The 20335-nt window shown below is 35.0% G+C and overlaps 1 protein-coding gene across 6 annotated transcripts in view; it reads right to left on the reverse strand.

Annotated features, from left to right (window-relative positions):
• TMEM232 (transmembrane protein 232) overlaps positions 1-20335 on the reverse strand; it is a 168195-nt gene that overhangs the window by 70672 nt on the left and 77188 nt on the right. For all 6 annotated transcript variants that reach the window (XM_053911325.2, XM_053911326.2, XM_045197625.3 and 3 more), the window contains one exon: positions 5194-5441. In XM_053911325.2, the coding sequence (XP_053767300.1) occupies positions 5194-5441 (248 nt within the window). The remainder of the gene's footprint in view (positions 1-5193; positions 5442-20335) is intronic.

Here is a 20335-nt window from a genome sequence, read left to right on the forward strand (position 1 = left end):
TAGGAATACTTGATGAGCAATTGGTGATATGACCCAGTGCATGAAGACCTTTAAGAGGTGAAAAAGAGCTGAGCATACAGTGGGCTAAAAATTATGTCTTTGTGCTTTACCTATGGGACTTCTACATGCTCCCATGTTCATTCATTGTATTAATCTCAGTTTGTGTTCCTGGGTGTGGGAGGTGGACAATTAACAAAAGGAGCTGGCTACTGGGATTGTTGAATAGGTGGAGAATCAAGCAAATATAATGAATAAAATTTTCTACAGTTAATGTTTAGTGAGCCAGTGGCATTTTTTAATGCATAGCTCAGATTTAAATTTGCTTTTCATCCAACACATTTTTTAAAAGCAGTTATATCTAATACCCTTAATAGGCAAATAGAGACTGTTCAGCCGGGCCTGACCTAGCTTTTGTCTTAATGTCATTGAGCTACAGCCCTGCTCCAATCACCTCTCTTGTGCCCAGAGATTAGTTTGCACCAAACTGGAGCTGGAAATATACACAACTCCAGTGGGCACCATTCACATGCACTACAGCATAAATGATGCAACGTGAAAGTCGCCACGGGAGATGTGCCACACTGAGATGCTTCTGCTCGAGAGATGCCCAGGCTGCTGTGCCACTGTGACTTTCTCATTTGATCCAGAGACTAAGTTTAATTGCTAGAACTTACAATGAGCTGTGAGAAAATGGATAAGGAGATCACATTCAAAGATCAGTGATGAATGATTGTCATTTACGTAATGAACTGTAGGTTTTGATGAGAAGCTTAATTTACTAATCTTTCAAAGCCTACAGGATTCTTTGGGTCTTCACCCTCCACCCTTTTTTTTTTTTGTCTCTTCTCTGATTTTGCTTATTCTCTTCCCCTAGTCCAAAGCCCTGTGCATATCTCTCCTTTTGCACCTTTCATCCTCAGTATGTCTCTCTCATTACTTATATCTTCTCCCTTTTCTTTTGGTCTCTTTCATCTTTCTTTCTGCTTATAGCTTTTACTTCTCCATTTGGCTGTTTTAAGCATTTCCATTATGCCTCCTTTTCTCTCTTTGTCTTTCCTTTCTGTGTCTCAGCAGGCACCATCCATCGCCGTTGGCCCTTTACCGTCTATTTACCCTTTCCCTTGCTGTTTGTTTCATCTCCTTTGGTCAATATCCAATTTCTTCTATTTTCCTAGTTTCTTTCTTCCTACCTCTTCTTTTAACTGACCCTGATGAGAAACCAAAGTACACTCATTCAATGTCCTCTCTCTTTATGGTCCCAGATTGATTTTTCTTCTTTGTCTGTGGTTCTTAAGAATATAGAGAAGATGTTTGGGGATTCTAAAGTAAATCTCAAGGCCCATGAAATTTAAAGCTGGCATTTCCATTACACCTTGATCATATTGCAACATTATAAATATTTATAATATATGCTGAAACATATTTTTGAAATGTTTATTTCTTTACCTGAGTCTACTAAAGTGCAGTCTGTGTGATACTAAATCCCAAATTTACAAATCTTCATTGAATTTAGAATTTTTATTGTTGACATTATTATTTCCCAATTTCCTCCTCTTTGCTCCCCCCTCCACCCAGCCCAAATCTATGCAAAAGTTCTTCTCAAGCGTGTCTCCAGTTTTCTATTAACTGTGCACAAAGGAGAAACCTGCTTACTAGTCTTGCACCACCTATAATTACGCCTGCAATAAAGTGTGTCATTGGGCAGCAACAGTCCCATGATTTTGGAACTCACATAGTGATTTAACCAAATGCTGAGAAAAAAATTTTTTCCCAAATGATTTAGCATCTTCTTCAAGAAATCAGAAAATGAACCACAAAATAGACCAAAGGATAGGAGTAGTAACAGATTCATAGACACAAGAACAAAAATACATGAGTTAGAATCCAAAATCTGGCTCGTTGAAAAAATAATATAAAAGAGATAAAACACTAAATAAACTAATGAAGGAGAATAAAAGGGACAAAATGCAAATATACAAAATAAGAACTGGCTAAGAGAGGAATAATCACAGAAACAGAGAGAATGCAAGGAATCTTAAGACACTATTTTGTTCAACTATGGCCAAGTAAATTCTGAAAAATGGGATGAAATTAATAATATTTAAATGAAAGTATAATTTGCTAAAATTGACTTATGAAGAAAGAAAAGTTCTAAAGAGATTAGTATTCAGGATTGATATTCCAAATAATTTTATGTCAGGGTCCTCAAACAATAAGTGAATCTAGCTGTTTTTGCACATTATGACTGAATATCAACCTTGCCAATATCCACATAAAACAGAAAAATTTGATGAACAGCTACCCTTAGATAAAACATAAGGTACTGATAGTTTAAGAGAAAATTCTATTTCACTTAGCATAATATTCTCAAGGTCAGAAAAGGCAAGAAACCATATGATTTCATTCATATATGGGATATAAAACTGAAATTCATAGATACAGACAATAAAACAGTGATTACCAGAGGAAAGGGGGTGAGAGGTAAGAAAAGGTAAAGGGGTCAAATATGTAGTGACGGGAGATGATTTGACTTTGGGTGGTAAACACACAATGCAACATACACTTGAAAACTATATAACCCTATTAACTAATGTCACACCAATAAATTTAATAAAATATATATTTTTAAAAAGTGAATTTTACCAAAGTTTGCAACCGTAGATTTTTCCAATTACTGAAATAATTTAAGGATATAAAAAATGGAAATTTAGTTTTTAATAAAGATAGCATTTAAAGTAAAAAAAAGAGTTGAAAGAAGATAGATGACTCAATAAATATTTTAGGGGAATATTGAGTTGTCCTGTGGAGCAACACCTCACACCACACACACGCGCGCACGCACACACACACACACTTCCACTGGACAAATAATTAAAATGCTCAAAAGGAGTCCTTAAAAGTATCAGAGACAATGTGACAAAATTTTAATCTTAAAATGAAAAGTTTTTAAAAAATAGATAAAAATATCCATAGAGCATGGTGAAAATTGATAAATTTATCACATAGACAAATGACTATGGCAAAAAAAACACTATCAGCAAAGTTTAAAGGTAAATAAAAATGGTAGGAAAAAGAAACATTTGTAGTTCTTACTATAGACAAAGGGACATGTAATTAACAGGTAAACAGTTCCTGCAAAGCAGAGAGAAAAGACAAAACCCCAACAGTATAATTGACAAAAGGAATAGGAGTTATTCCCATATAAGAAAAAACAAAAGACTTTTAACATATGAGAAGTACTCAAAGCACTCATCTTGAAAATACAAATGAAAACTACTTTTAGAATCTGTACTTCACTTTTCAGGATGTCAAATTGTGACAGGATAGTAAGAAGCTGGGCAAATCCTGGGCCAGTGGAATGGGGAAACTGAGACAAGACAATTAAACAAAGCCAAACAGTTTGAGCAATTTATAGCCAGTTGGTGAATTGCAAGACCTAATCTCCCCTGACCAAGGACACTCCAGAGCAAATGGTTTATATCAATACCTGTCCTCCCTAACCAGAGAATACATAGCCTAAATCACCCTGGTCTGGGAAAGAGAGAACAGAGACCCAGTTAATGTCATTTGTGCCAGCTAACCCCAAGGACAGATGAAGTCAGGGGAACAAATAACAGAAACCCCATTAAAAGCCAGACAGACTCAAAATGAAAGTAAAACAGTGTAGCAGACCAAAGAATATTCCCAAAGCCCCCTATGTGTTCATTTTGACACATCAGCATATTAAAAATGCACCTGGAAAGCTGATGAATATTCTGCTCAACCCTCCCCTAAGGTTGTCACAGACAGAAAAAAAGATAAACAGCCCTCAGAACAAAGACTCAGGGTGGGCTCACTCTAGAGCTCTCCCAGGCCTCTTCCTGGGCATGAACTTTTCACTTCCTCCTCAACTCTAAAGGTCCCTATGAGACTTGCAGCCAGGGGAGCAGTGGGCAGTGGCCATCTGACAGGGGCTTATCCCTGATCTCGTCTCCAAGGCCCTGTTTTCCTTTGACTCCCCAGTGAGCTAAAGGCAGCCCCACCTTGGCTCACTCCTTTCCTGTAACTTTTCCGGGGAACCAGAGCAGGGCACTGCCTAGGCTCTCTCCTGTTACTTCTACCCTCAGTCCTTCCTTTGTTCCACTGCTCCAGCCTTAATACACGTCCTCTCAAAATCACCTGGACTCGTGTTGTAAAATCTTTTCCACACGAAATCAAGAACCCACAGCCTACAGCCCAGCCTGGGATCGACCTACTCTGGGCCATTTCCTGTTCAGTAGCAAAAACCCAAAAGTTTGTCAATGTCATCCATTGAAAATAAATGTTAAAGAAAAACAAGGCGGTCTCATATACTGACAAGCACCAGGATATATAAAATTTGTACAACTCCTCTAAAAGGCAATTGGAAATATCTACCCAAATTACAAAGGCGTATGCCCTCTGACACAGCAAGTGTCCTGAGAATTCACCCCACAGGCGTAATTCCACAAGCACAAAATGTGTTCTGGGCCTGTGCGAGAGGTAGCCGACAGATGTTTCTCTCCCTCCCTTCCTCCCTTCCCTTCTCTCTAAAAAGAAATAAATAAAATCTGAAATACATACATATATTTATGAAAGGTTATTTTTTATGGTAGTCTGTAGTAGTAGACAATTGAACAACCAAATGCCAACCAACAGGGAACAGGTTAAATAAACTGTAGTACCTAGTACACCCTTACTAAGGAAAATATCATAATAATGAGAAAATTCTCTATGTACTGGCATGGAAAGATCTCTAAGAAATGAAGTTAAGTGAAAAATGTAACAGATATGTTTAGTATGCTTTCATGTAAAACTGGAGAGAAAATTAAAAGTGTACTTATCATGTCTTATATTTACATTTTATAGACCCTGAATGATTCACAAGCAATAAATGATAGAGGGAGGTAGAGGAAACTCAGCAAATGAAGCTCAGAGAGGGGAGGGAGGCTTTCACTGTATTAAAGCATTGATTTATATTATATAATAACACCTATTTCAAATATGAGAAAACAGTTTTGGAGAAGGAAGTAACTTGTTCATGATAGAATACCTAGGAGGTGGTGGAACCAAAATTTGAATTAAAAAAGAGAAACTAAGTTAAATAATGTGGCAAATAATTACATATATTTTCCATGACTTTGAAATGTAGCATGTTAGAATAACAGAGCTATTTTGAGTAGTGCTTTACTTTACCTTACAGTAAAATGTAGAACTCTCTTCTTCATAGAATCTTCCTTTTTATACAGAGGTTTCATTCCATCTCGTTTTATCAGTGTTTTTTTTGAAGGAAGAATGTGGGCATTGGTGGAAGGGAAGAAGAGTTTGGAAAGTGCATTGGCAATTCTCCATCCTATATATTTGGAGAAAACTTCATCCCCTGCATTTGATGAAACTTTTGTGCTATCGCTAGTGAAAGGATTCATGGGGCTATTTAACTCAGCCTGTTGAAAGAAAGAACAAGGAACCAGTTAAAACAGATTTAAATGAGAGGGGAAATGATGTATTATTAAATAAAAGAAAAAATGTGTGTTTGTTTTCTTTAACTAATGTTGCCATGTTTCTGATAAATAAACATAACCTTCATAAAAAAAAAGTAGTTCCCCAAATTTTTAAATCATAACAGTTTTCAATGAAATAAAAAATTAGGCAAGAATGAAATTTTGAAATAAAATGTTTGATAATTTAGTAATATAATTTTTATTTTAAATTTGTACACTTCCCATACAAGAACTGTACAACAATTTATAGTATTTATTTAATTAAAAAACTAAGCAAGCAGTTGAGGTAATGTAGATGTTTCATTAAATAAAAATTTCATTTATCTCTATATAATCGAAACTTTCCTTGAAGTCAATAGAAAATTTCTATAGAACAAAATTTGCATGAAGTGAAAAACAGAAAGGGCTTTGTAATTAGCTTATATTAAAGATGTTCTAGGATTAAATTTAGATTAAACTGAACAGGTTCTAATAAAAAACTAACAAAAATTCCACAATGTTTATGCAGTCTTTACTCAAGAAAGAGCCATTTTCTGTATTTTCCTATTTATGTTCAGTAATATTCATGATAGACTTTTAATTACATCTTCTTTTGAAATGACTGGAGGCATATTTTCTTTGGCTAGAATTGGTAATAATGAAAATATAAGTTTCAAAATGTCATATATTATACTTTTTATAATGTTCACAATACATTTCTATTAGGACTTTTCTCTCACAAATAAATTGTAAGAGAGAAATTGTACTTCCTCCTTTCCTTTAATTTTTACATTTTTTCATTCAATGTTACCAATCTTCATGCAATTTATTACCAGTCACTCAGGATTCATTTCATATGCCTATTGATCTCATGGTAGAAAATGAAAGAATGGAAAATGTTTTCTGTATATGAACCTCTTTAGGATTCCAAGATCAGGTTTGGCTCAATGAAATACTGTTTAAGGATTGACTATTATATTATTTAGATAAAATGATATGGAAAAAATTAGAATAATCTCAGGATAAAGATTGAAAAAATAAAGCTTAGAGCAATGAGGAAAATAGTAAAATGCAGTGTAAGTAAATACGAATTACTGTAAAAGCCACAGAAGGTGGGAAACAATAACACGTTATAATATATATTAAAAATAAGGTAAAAAATCATGCAAATCGATAAGCACCAAAAAATGAAATGAAGACTCAAGAAAGCCTCAAAAGGCTAGAAAATTAAGAGTGAAATTTATGAAGATAGCCCCATTTTTACTGTTTCAGAAAAATAATCAGTGGTTATCACTGAAATATGTATTATAAAATATCTTTGATTTTAATGATGTCTGGATGTTGGAATCAGTATACAATCATGTTTATATTATTCCCAGTTGTGTATCTTTCTTATTAACCAGGTTAAAATCGTGGAAGAAGCAGTCATTTAACACAACAAATTAAACTGTGTTTAGGACTCTTAGTAGCTATTGTGATTTTGAGGACATTATTTAACATCTCAAAGTCTGCAGGGTCATCTGGAAAATGGTAATCATCATATATACCTGGGTTGTTTATTTTGTTTAGCTTCTATGGCTTAATTATACATAAGAAATGGTAATTCCAAATCAATAGCAATATATAGTAGCACACAAACATATTACTATGACTCTTCCATTACCAAGAGAGTGATGAATGAAGAAATTTGTGAATAAATTAATGGACCAGCAAACACAGCGTCTTCTGATGACATTTCTGATAAAATGTAGTGTTTCTAGGGTAGGATTAATCTGCATTGTAAAATCTTGATGCTATTTTCTTTATGTCTCATCAGACTCCTCCTTGTTTTCTTTCCTTTCAGACTGGATAGGCTGTAGACCCAGATGCCAGCTCTCTCAAGAAGCAAAATGATGACATTGCCACCTTTCACAATTCTCCCCAGATAAAAGCCCAGGTAATAATCCCCTCCCCGCTTTGAGACAGCATGGATGGAACTGGAGAGCATGATGCTAAATGAAGTAAGCCAGGTGGTGACTTAATCAACAAGATAAATAAGCAAGCAAAATATAACCAGAGACATTGAAATAAAGAACAAACTGACAGTAACCAGAGGGGAGGAGGGAGGGAGATAACAGGGAAAGAATGGAAAGTGTCATCAAAGAACATGTATAAAGGAGCCAGGGACAAAGCCAAAGGGGGGAAGGACTGAGGGTGGGAGTTGGGGGTGGGTGGGACAGAGGAAAGTAGTGGTAGGAAAATGGAGACAACTATATTTGAAAAACAGTAAAAAATGATTTAAAAAAATACCTCCCCCCGTGATGTCTAAGGCATTCAACTGAGGGAAATGCAGTGTCAAATATCGGTTAAATGCATCATTGCCTAGTCTATAAAAAGGTTTTATTTGTTTTCCTAGAGAAAGTAGCCAGGAAATAATAGGGGTTTTGTAGTTAGAAAGATCTGAAATCAGGCCTGGCTTTTTCACTTACTTGATAGGAATGTAAATTTGGGAAATTTAATTAACCTCTCCAGGCCTATGTTTGGTGCTTAGTTTAGTTCCAGCTTGTTTTTCATTGTGATATGGAGACAATACTAACTACCTTTAAGAGTTCTGTGAGGGTTAACTTAGAATACAGGGCGGTCTGTCTGGCAGACAGTGAGGAGGAGCTCAATGGGTGTAAGTTCCCTTCAGGGCTTCCCTGAGACAAGCACTAAAGTTCCAGCCTTTGCACCTCCTCCCACCACCACCCCAGAGAAGACTTGATCCGACCTCTGCCACACTGAAAACAATTTCATTATATTGTCACTTTTATGTTAGAATATGAATCAGATGGGATCATGATTATACTTATATAATCATCTCTTTTTTAAAAAAGCCTTCCTTTTTCTTTCAAAGTCATAATTCTAATATTACAAAAACTGGTGACTTAAATGTCAGCTATGCATAAATACAATTCTATATTTCTTGGAACTAAACATAAATAAAATACTAATGACCATTAATAACAAATTTCAAATTCATGAATGTACTACAAGGTAGGCCACCAATGAACATTAATTACCTCAAACTCCATTTGTAAATGTTATTCATACATTTACAGTTTCATCATAGGTCCCCATTTTTTACCAATGTCCATATTGGCTTTAAAGTTCAGGGTTTTCCTTATTGCATTGTTGCAACTTGACATTTTATTAAGAAACAGATGGCAATTTTTAATATCTATGCTGATAACTGATTTAATATTAAAATTGCAAAAGTGGTATTCTTTTTTATTTTTTATTTATTTTTATTTTTTCCACAACCACTTATCCCCCTACACCCTCTTACACCTCCACCAACCCCCATCCCACACAATTACTACACTAGTGTCCATGTCCATGAGTTCTTTGTCTCTTTTTTCATTTTTTTGCTCAATCCCCCCCTTTGCCCCCACCCAAGAGCTGATAGCCTGCTCTCTACGAGTCTGTCTCTAATTTGCTTGTTTGTCCATTAGATTCCACATATAAGTGAAATAATATGGTACTTGTATTTCTCTGGCTGGCTTATTTCTCTTAGCACATTGTTCTCCAGGTCCACCACTCCTGTGGCAAAGGGTAAAATTTTCTTTTTTTAGAGCCAAGTAGTATTCCATTGGGTAAATGTACCATAGATGGACATCTGTTGATGGACACCTGGGAAGCTTCCAAATCTTGGCTATCACAAATAATGCTGCAATGAACATAGGGTTCACATATTCTTTCAAATTAATGTTTTGAGTTTCTTCAGATAAATTCCCAGAAGTGAAATTACGAAGTCATAAGGCAGGTCCAGGTTTAATTTTTTAAGGTAACTCCATTGTCCTTTCCACAGTGATTGCACCAATCTGCATTCCTACCCACAGTGCTCAAGGGTTCCCCTTTCTCCACATCCTTGCCAACACTTGTTGTTTACTGAGTTATTGATGATAGCCATTCTGACAGGTGTGAGGTAATATCTCGTTGTGGTTTTAATTTTCATTTCTCTGATGATCGGTTAACACCTTTGAGCACCTTTTTATATGTCTATTGACCATCTGTACGTGTTCTTTGGAGAAGTGTCTATTCAAGTCCTTTGCCCACTTTTATTTGGATTTTTTGCATGTTGAGTTTTATAAGTTCTTTATAAATTTTGGATATTAACCTCTTTTTAGATGTATCAGCGAAATGTTCTCCCATCAGTGGGTCATCTTTTCATTTTTTGATAGTCTCCTTTGCTATGAAAAACCTTTTTAGTTTGATGTAGTCCTATTTGTTTATTTTTTTTTCTTTTGTTTCCCTTGCTGAGGAGATATATCAGAAAAAAAAGATATTGCTATGAGCAATGTCTGAGATTTTACTGCCAATATTTTCTTTTGGGGTATTTATGGTTTTGGGGTCTAACATTTAAGTCTAAATCCATTTTGAGTTTATTCTTGTGTGTGGCATGAGAAGGTGGTCTAGTTTCTTTTTTTTCAAGTGCCCACCCAATTTTCTCAACACCACTTATTGAATAGACTATTTTTAGCCCATTGTATGCTTTTGCCTCCTTCTTCAAATATTAATTGACCCTAAAGGTGTGGTTTTATTTCTGGGATCTCTATTCTGTTCCATTGGTCTGTATGTCTACTTTTATGCTGGTACCATGCTGTTTTTGATTACTCTGGCCCTGTAGTATATTTTGATATTAGGTAGCATGATTCCTCCAACTTTGGACTTCTTTTTCAAGATTTCTGTTGCTATTCAAAGTCTTTAGTGGTTCCATATAAATTTTTGCAATATTTGTTCTAGTTCCATGAAATACACCATGGGTATCTTGATAGGAATTGCATTGAATCTGTAGATTGCTTTGGGTAATATGGAAATTTTAATGATGTTAATTCTGCCTATTCATGACCATGGTATATGCTTCCACTTATTTGTATCTTCTTCAATTTCTTTCTTTAGTGTCTTATAATTTTCCAAGTACAGGTCTTTTACATTCTTAGTTAAATTTATTCCTCAGTATCGTATTCTTTTTGAGGCAATTGTGAATGGGATTGTTATTTTAGTTCCCTTTTCTAATAGTTTATTATTGGCACATAAAAATGTAACTGACTTCTGAATATTAATTTTGTGTCTTGCTTCTTTACAAATTCATTTATTAGTTATAGTAGTATTTTGGTGGAATCTTAGGGTTTGCTATATACAGAATCATGTCATCTGCAAATAATGACAATTTTATTTCTTCCTTTCCAATGTGGATACCTTTTATTTCTTGTTCTTGTCTTATTGCTGTGACTAGGTTTCCCAGTATAATGTTGAATAAAAATGACGAACGTGGACATCCCTCTCTTTTTCCTGATCTTAAAGGGAATGCTTATAGTTTTTGCCCATTGAGTTTGATGTTGGCTATAGGTTTGTCATATACGGCCATTATTATGTTGTGGTGTGTTCCCTTTATTCCAATTTTGCTAAGAATTTTTATCATAAATGTCTGCTGGATTTTGTCAAATGCTTTTCTGTCTATTGATATGATCATGTTACTCACACACATGTATTCTAACCATATGAAAGAGTGTGTGTTTGTATTAGGCATAAAGATGGTAAAAACTGTCATTAATGTAAGTTGGTAGGATGATGGCTAAGTCAACACAATGGGAAATTCCTCAAGGAATTATGATGTTGTAGCAATAAAAAAGAAAAGAAAAGCCTCTCCAGAGTTCTGAATTTCCCACCAATAACTAGGGAAATGTAGCAAAGACACCACAATTTAAGCTAATTCACACTACCCTATACATGAGAGAATAAAAGAGAAAGAAATGGGATGTTAAGCCATGGTAATGCAGTTTTCAGCTAATTCTATCTCTGTCTCTTGCCTGTCTCTCTCTTTTTTCTCTCTACCTGTCTTTAAATAATCTTAGAGCTGGGACTGTTTTACTTATTTGTGGGGAAAAAATGGTAATTTTTTCTTTAAACCTCAAAATTTAAATGAAAGTGATTCACCAGTTATCTCAAAGATTATTTCCTAGAGGAGTTATAAAATCTTACAAAAGAGGACAGCAAGAGTAACTCCTTGCTACTAAAATTGTGGTCCTCAGACAATCATTATTGTCATTACCTCCTGGGTTCATGTGCATCACAACAGAATATCAGGCCCTACTCCCACATATACATTAAAGTTTAAAAAGGACTGGCATAATAGATTAAGAAGAAACTAGTGGGAATATTCCATTTATTGACTTATTAGTTGTTAGATCTTGCACATTACTTAACCACTATGAGCACATTTCCTATTCCTAACGTGGGATGATAATAATACTGCCCTCTTCTTGATTTATTGTTAGGATTAACACAAGAGGGACTTCTAGCCAAGATGGAGGCATAGGTAGACATGTTTCACCTCCTCACACAACCACGAGAAGGATCACAACTAACCTCAAACAAAACAAACAAACAAAAAACCCAAGAACTGCCAGAAAATTGAACTGTATGGAAGTCCAACAACCAAGGATTTAAAGAAGAAATATTCATCCAGGTGAGTAGGAAGGGTAGACACAGGGAGAGGAGATGGAGAGGACCCAGTATGGTGGCAGTGAGATAGCAGCAGCAAGGCAGTGGTGGCAGTGGCCAGCAGAACAGGTGGTCCTATATTAATGTGTGGCAGATAAAAACTGGGAAGAACACCTGGGGAGCTAGCAATTATAGCCGCAGGCCAGAATGTGCAGCCCAAGGTTCCAGTGCTAGGAAAATAAAGCCTCGTAACTTCTGGCTATAAAAAAAAAACAGTGAGGGTTGTGGTGGTGCAAGTAACTGCCAGTCTCTCAGTAGACTCTGTTCAAAGGACACCCATAGTCCTGGAATGTACTCAAACCCACCTTCTCTGGGAACCACCACCATGGAAACAGCTGGAGGGGCACCAGTCACATAAGGGAAGGAGTGAAGAGACTAGAAAGAGGATGAGGGCCAAACAAGTGGTATTGTTCCTTTCTTGACCCCTACCCCACATACAGAGCCACAAAGCAGCTAAGCAGGTTGCCCTGCCCTGGCAAATACCTAAGGCTCTGCCCCTACAACATAACAGGTGCTCCAAGACAGGGAGTCAAAGCAGCTCTACCTAATACACAGAAATAAACACAGGGAGGCTGCCAAATTGAAGAGACAAAGAAATGTAACCCGTATGACAGAACACTTCAAAACTCCAGAAAAAAAAAAAAAAAAACTAAGCAAAACAGATAGCCAACTTATCGGAAGCAGAGTTCAAAACACTGGTAATCAGGATGCTCAGAGAACTCATTGAGTACAGCAAATGCATACAGGAAGACATGAAATCTACACTAAGTGAAATAAAGAAAAATCCACAGGGAACCAATGGTGAAGGGAAGGAAGCTGGGGTTCAAATCAATAATTTGGAGCAAAAGGAAGAAATAAACAGTCACCCATGATAGGACGGAGAAACAAGAATTCAGAAAAATGAGGAGAGGCTTAGGAACCTCTGGGACAACTTTAAACATTCCCACATCTTAATCACAGGGGTGCCAGAAGAAGAAGAGGAAGAGCAAGAAGTTAAAAACTTATTTGAAAAAATAATGGAAAAAAACTCTCCCAGTCTGGTGAAGGAAATAGACATACAAGTCCAGGAAGCTCAGATAGTCCCAAAGAAGTTGGACCTAAGGAGGAACACACCAAGACACATCATAATTAAATTGCCCAACATTAACGGTAAGGAGAGAATCTTAAAAGCAGCAAAAGAAAAGGAGAGTTACTTACAAAAGAGTTCCCATAAGTCTATCAGCTGATTTCTCAAAAGAAAACTTGCAGGCAAGAAAGGGCTGGAAAGAAATATTCCAAGTCATGAAAAGCAAGGACCTACATCCAAGATTACTGTATCCAGCAAAGCTATCATTTAGAATGGAAGGGAAGATAAAGTGCTTCTCAGATAAGGTCAAGTTAAAGAAGTTCATCATCACCAAGCTCATATTATATGAAATGTTAAATGGGCTTATCTAAGAAAAAGAAGATCAAAACTATGAATAGTAAAATGACAACAAACTCACAACTATCAACAACCTAATTTAAAAAATAAAAACAAAAAGAAATGAAGCAAACAACTAGAACAGGGAAAGGATCATAGATTTTGAGATCATATCTGGTTATCAGCCAGGAGGAGGTAGGGAGAGAATGGGGGAAAAGGTAGAGTGATTAAAAAGCTTATTTAGTAAGAAAAAAAATAGACAGGGGGATGTTAAGAACAATATAGGAAATGGAAAAGCCAAAGAACTTATATGCACAACCCATAGACATGAACTAGGATGGGGGAATTGCTGGAGGGAAGGGGGATACCTTATAGAGGGGGGCAAAGGGGAAAAAATGGGACAACTGTAATAGAATAATCAATAAAATATACTTAAAAAGATTAAACACAAGAATTGAATATATTTTCTAGCACAGTGTCTGGCATACAAATAATTTTTCAATAAATGTTAGTTTCTTATTTATATTTAATTTTAGAAAGAGCATAGCACAGTAAAAATGGCAGAGTAAAGCTTTGGGATAAACTCACTCCTGGGCGTATCACTTATTTTATTTTTGTTAAGACACAGATTCCCCCTCTGTATGGCTGATGGTGGTGGTAAAGAGTTACACAGCTTACATGTGTTAATCTAATATACTTAGCACGGTGCCTGATTCATTGCAAAAGCTCTATAAATATTTTTGTTCTCTTAAAACAGTATAGTTGCCACATTGGAGTTCTATTAATAAGTATTGAAAAAGACTTTATTCTTCCACAAATACATCTTTCCATACTCAGTTTCCATTTATGCCAACAGAGGAGGCATATGTGGAGGAGGAGAGAGATAGGTACTGAGAGAAAAGAGACTAACAGTGTTGTTTGTTCTATTTTGCTGCTTTATAGAGTACATTAAAAGTATGGAAATATCATTAAGAATGAAAACAGATTTGATTTTAAAGATTTCAGCATGAAATGTTTAACCGCAAAGTGCTTTACCTGATGAGTCAAAAGTATTCGAAATAAAGTCACCTATTCATTTTAGTTGTACATATTTCTTTTTGATATTTTAGGTCATATACCAGATGGCATAAAGCATTTATACATGATGGCTTTTCCTAGGTGTGCCAACATATGCTGCTGAATTGCCTATACAGAAGAGCCTTGCTCATTGCGAGTCTCCCTGGAAGCATTTCACACAAAACACATCAATTAACATTTGTTTATTATGCCACTGTGAGTATATGACAGTTTTTTATTTCTTTTCCAAATACTCAGGCAACAGTTGGGTTTATATTGAATTTGTCACTTGAAGGGCTCATGTTTAGGAATCTATTTAGAATTGTTTTTCATTTCAAATATGCTATTAAATACCTCACCTCTCCTCAGGCCTCCATTAAACATCCAATTTTATGAACAGATATAACAAGAATTGTAAGTGATTGAATGTTATAATGAATTAAAAAAACATATAAAACACAGGAGTACATGATAGAGTTAGTAATGGATTTCCCAGTTATTCAGTAAAACATTTTATTCATTAAATTCAATAGTTTATCACATGAACTGCATATTTATCATTAAAGTATAAAAAGAAAACTTCTACTTAATTTCATAAAATTCAAGTATTCTCAACCCTTAAAGGTAAATCCTTGCCGCTATCCATAAGTTTACTGTTAAGGCTGTGTCTGCAATCTAGGTGATACGATGACAGCTTTATGTGAGGAAAGTCCTGGGACCCAGGTGTCAAGAAAAGAAAGAAAAAATAAAGGTCGTGCTGTAAACACTTATTAGCATTAACTCAAATAGGAGCGAAATACATATTTTACTGTAGTTCAAAGCATGTAAGGCACAAGCCTTCTCCGCACAGACTTTTTTTAGATAGTCTTTATCCATGTTGAGCGGTGAGGCAGCGCAGGAAGACGACAGAGCTTTTACCACTGTATAAGAAAGCTTCTAGCTAATTTATACTATAAACGTGTTGCGCAAGGAGGTGTCACAGGGCAATAATGTGCTGGTTCCATGGAACTTGGGAATGAGTAAGTTATTAAGAAATAACTAAAAACGTTCAGGGATAAATAACCTCTGTAGTTTTATTGTTGTAAATAGTCTTGCCATAATAGTGACAAAACAAAAAAAGGAAAGGAAATCTTGAGCTTATCACAATCATGTTTTACTATAAAATTAAACACACCTGTAAAGATACTGATATAGAAAGTATTTAGACTATTTCAGATAAGAAAATATAGTTTTAATAAATACAGAATATTTGCTTTAAGAAATTAAACCTGTAGGCCAAATGTGCTCATTTTTTAAAAATATGCTCTATCTTTTGAAATTGTTTTGCTTTCTATTATTATACATTCACTGTTTAGTTGTTTAACTTATTCTACAGTATCATTATTACCTCCCTTAAGAAGGCAGCTTTTGAAATCTGAAATGAATATGACAATTATTTTCCTCAGAGAAATTAAGCATAAAAGGACAGAATTTTCAGCTGTGAACTTTAGGAAAATTAGATCACAAAGAAGTAACAGAGCAGAATAATAAGCAGAGGGACATCAGAGAAAAACAGGGAACTAAACAGTGAACTGCACAGATATGAATCACTTTGGTCTTTGAATAATTAGGTTCAGAGAATTTGAGGGAATTAGTTCAGACATTAGTACTTCTGAAACCTAGTACAGATGTGTTATTATGCATTTGACATTAAAAATATACCAACTAATAATACACTTAAAAAATCTTTCCAACCAAGGAAAAAAACACTCGCTAGAAAAAGAACAAACAGAACAGTTGATTAGACATTTAACATTATGCCATATCCATAACAACATAGAATTTTTAGTCATAAAACTATGCTTCAAAATCAAATTCAATGAAAATCTTTTCAGGTAAGAGAAAACTGACAGAAATAGTCACCAGCAGATACTCATGAAAAGAATATGAAAGGGTTTTGTTTGAGCAGAAGTAAAATAATCCCATATAGAAGGTCAGATTCAAGAAGAACGAGTAAGGAAAGAAACATGTAAATATGTGGGTAAATCTAAAGAGTATCGAATGTATAAAACAATGTTAATGTATTGAAATCTAAACACACACATCAAACATACCCAGATACACACACATGCACAATTGAAATGCTTGACAGGAAAAATGTGTAAGTAATAAATGGAGTTAAAATATTATAAGACCATTTTGTGGTCCAGGAAATTATAAAATTTCTCTACATTAGACTTCAATAAATCAAGGAGTCATTTTGTAACACCTGCATTAACAAGTAAAAGAATGTGTAACCAGCAAACAAATAAAGGGGTGGATTGGAGGGGACAATGAAAAAAATCTTCCCCAAAGAGGCATAAAATGAGATTGTGAAAAAGAGGACAAGGAACAGGAGGTACAAATAGAATAGTAATAACAAGATATAGAAATAAAGAAATAAACACAGTATATTCCAATGATATTAAACATAAATAGAATAAGAGTTCAAGTGAAAAGACAATACTTTTAGGTTAAAAGCATACTACTTCTCCAAAGAGATATACATATAAGGGTTCAGAGGACTCCACATAAAAAGATGGAGGTAGGTATACCATGTATTCAAAAGAATCCATTCAAAAGTACCCTTATAAAAGAAAACTAGTGTGATCCTAGTCATAATAGAAAAGGTACACTTTTGACTAAAAAAATATTTTATAAGGATGAGAGTATTGTCCAGTATTGTCACTGAACACAGCAACACTGAACAATAAATCAAAATCATAAACATAATGATAAAATCTCCATACATGTGGGCATTAAGCCATAAACTTCAATAACCAATGGTTCAAAATGGAAATAGTAGAAATTAGAAACTCTCGAACTAAATGATAATTAAAATATGATTTATCACAACTTCCAGGATACATCTAAAATTACCTGTAGAGGGAGATTAATAGTGTTAAAATCATATATTAGGAAAGAGAAATGGTATAATCCAATGAAAAGTAATCTAGATCAATAATTTTTTTAAAAAACAACATAATAAGTACAAGGAAATTAGCAGAAGGAAAAAGAAAACTAATATCAGATATTAAAGAAATGGAGAAAACAATATACAGAATTGGTATTAGTAGAATCAAGTGTTGTTTTTCAAAGGACAGAAAAGTTCATAAACCCTTGGCATTACATTAAAAAGATAATAAATGAAAAAGTAAGAAAAGTCAAGAATACAGAAGAGAACATCATGAGAAACTCTAAAGACATTAAACTATCATAGAAAGGTATTTTAGCAACTTTATAAAATATCTTTTAAAATACAGATGAGTCTATGGCCATACCACCCTGAACGTGCCCAATCTCGTCTAAAATACAGTAGAGATGGACAAATTTCTAGGGAAAATATACCAAACTAATACAAGAAAAACAAAGTCTAGGAAAGGATATAACTGTGAAAAAATAAACTGTGAAAAACTATTTTACAATTAAAAACCTTTTTATAAGTATCTATGACCAAGTGGCTTCACTTGTAAGTTTACAAAATTTTTAAAGAAACATCATGACAATACTACAAAATTCCTCAAGAAGATAGAAAAAGAAATAATCACTTTCCCAACTCAATCCTTTATTTCGGTATAACTTTGGTACAAAACTTTACATTATAAGAAATAAAAATATGGACTAGAGCACCCATTAATGTGGAAGCAAAATCTTAAGCAAAATACCATCAAGGCAAATATACAATATTTAAAAGTTTATTACATACCATCGTGGTTTTTTTTATCCCAGGAATACAATAATTACTCAACATAATATCAAACAATGTAATTTACTACAGTAACTTTCCATGAGCAAGTTACTTCACCTTTCAAAACTTTTGAGAGAATGTGTCTTCTGGTCTCATTCATGGGTCCATCATCAGCTATTAGGGCAGTTGGGGACTGGCTAGTCTTGGGAAGGAACAGTGATCAGCTAGGATGGCTTGTCTCTGCTCATTGTTGTCTCTGATCCTCCAACTGCCTGACTTGGGCTTATTCACATAGCAGTTACAGGGTTCAAAGAGAACAAGAGACAGCAGGTGCCAATGTGTAAGCCTTTTTCAAATTCCTGCTTGTACAACATTGGTATTGTCTTATGGTTCAAATCAAGCAAAATAGTTAAGCCTAGAATTTGAGTGTGGAGGGAGTGATGCAAGGATGTGGACATGAGGAGTCTTAAATAAATTAGACTCAATCACTCTGTTTACTACAAATTCTAAAGTAGTACTTCATTATTAAAAAAAAAAGATATAGGAAATTGTACATGAGTTTTATCTGACAAAATTACCAAACCATTAAAATTCAAAAAGAAGGAAATTTTTTTTCCTAAAATGAATTTCTTTACTTAGCATCTCTATTAATACCTTTAAGTCTTCAATACCTTAGTTTGGTAACCCAAACACATTATTCAAATCTAATGTGTTTACTGCTCAATCCAAACCATTTTTTTCCCAACTAGGTAAATCAACTGATAGCTCTCTTACGATGCTCTTATTTCTGCGTGGCTCATGACATTTTCTCATCTAAAAGATGCTCTCTTCAACCTTGCCCCTTGAATCATTCGATGTAACTTATCATTTAAGTTTCCAGCTCAAATACTACTTAAAGATGACAGTAACTTATTCCTTATTAATATAAGAAAAAAGTTATAAACTTCTAGCCAACACAGAGGCATAGGTAGATACACTTTGCTTCCAGAGAAACCCAGGGTTGAAACGTGGGGAAATAACGCTTCAAAACCTCTGTGAGGGTTGGGTGGCAGGAGAAATTCCAGTCTCATGGGAGAGTCCATCAGAGGGACCCCAAAAGGTCCTAGAACACACGCAAACCCACCCACCCAGTAATCAGCATCAGAAAAGCCTACTTTGCTTGTGGGTAGCAAAGGAAGTGACTGAAAGCCAGAAGAGAGGTAAGCAAGTGGCATTGTTCCCTCTCAGTCGTCTCCTCCACATACGGCACCACAATGTAGCCATGTGGGTTGCTCTGCCTTGGTGAACACCTAAGGCTCCACCCGTTACAATGTAACAGGTATGCCAAGACAAAGAAATATGGTCCAAATGAAAGAACAAATAAAACTCCAGAAAAAGAACTAAGTGATGAGGACATAGCCAATCTATCAGATGCACAGTTCAAAACACTGGTAATCAGGATGTTCAAAGAAATGATTGCATACAGACACAAAATAAAGAAAGAAGTACAGGCTATATAAAGTGAAATAAAGAAAAAAATACAGGGAAACAACAGTGAAGTCAAATCAACTATTTGGAACAGAAGGAAGAAATAAACAGTCAACCACTACAGGATGAAGAAACAAGAATTCAAAAAAAGAAAGAGGAGAGGCTTAGGAACCCCTGGGACAACTTCAAACATTCCAACACCCAAATCCAACATCCAAATAAGGGTGCCAGAAGGAGAAGAAGAAGAGCAAGAAATTGAAAACTTATTTGAAAAAATAATGAGGGAAAACTTGCCCAATCTGGCGAAGGAAATGGACATGCAAGTCCAGGAAGCCCAGAGAGTCCAAAAGAAGTTGGGCCCAAGGAGGAACACACCAAGACACATCATAATTAAATTGCCCAACATTAAAGATAAGGAGAGAATCTTAAAAGCAGCAAGAGTTACTTACAAAGGAGTCCCCATAAGTCTATCAGCTGATTTCTCAAAAGAAACCTTGCAGGCCAGAAGGGGCTGAAAAGTATGCAAAGTAATGAAAAGCAAGGACCTACATCCAAGATTACTGTATCCAGCAAAGCTATCATTTAGAATGGAAGGGCAGATAAAGTGCTTGCCAGATAAGATAAAGTTAAAGGAGTTCATCACCACCAAGAACTTATTATATTAAATGTTAAAGGGACTTATCTAAGAGAAAAAAGAAGATC

The sequence above is a fragment of the Desmodus rotundus genome, chromosome 1, assembly GCF_022682495.2.
Source record: "Desmodus rotundus isolate HL8 chromosome 1, HLdesRot8A.1, whole genome shotgun sequence".
NCBI lineage: Eukaryota > Metazoa > Chordata > Mammalia > Chiroptera > Phyllostomidae > Desmodus > Desmodus rotundus.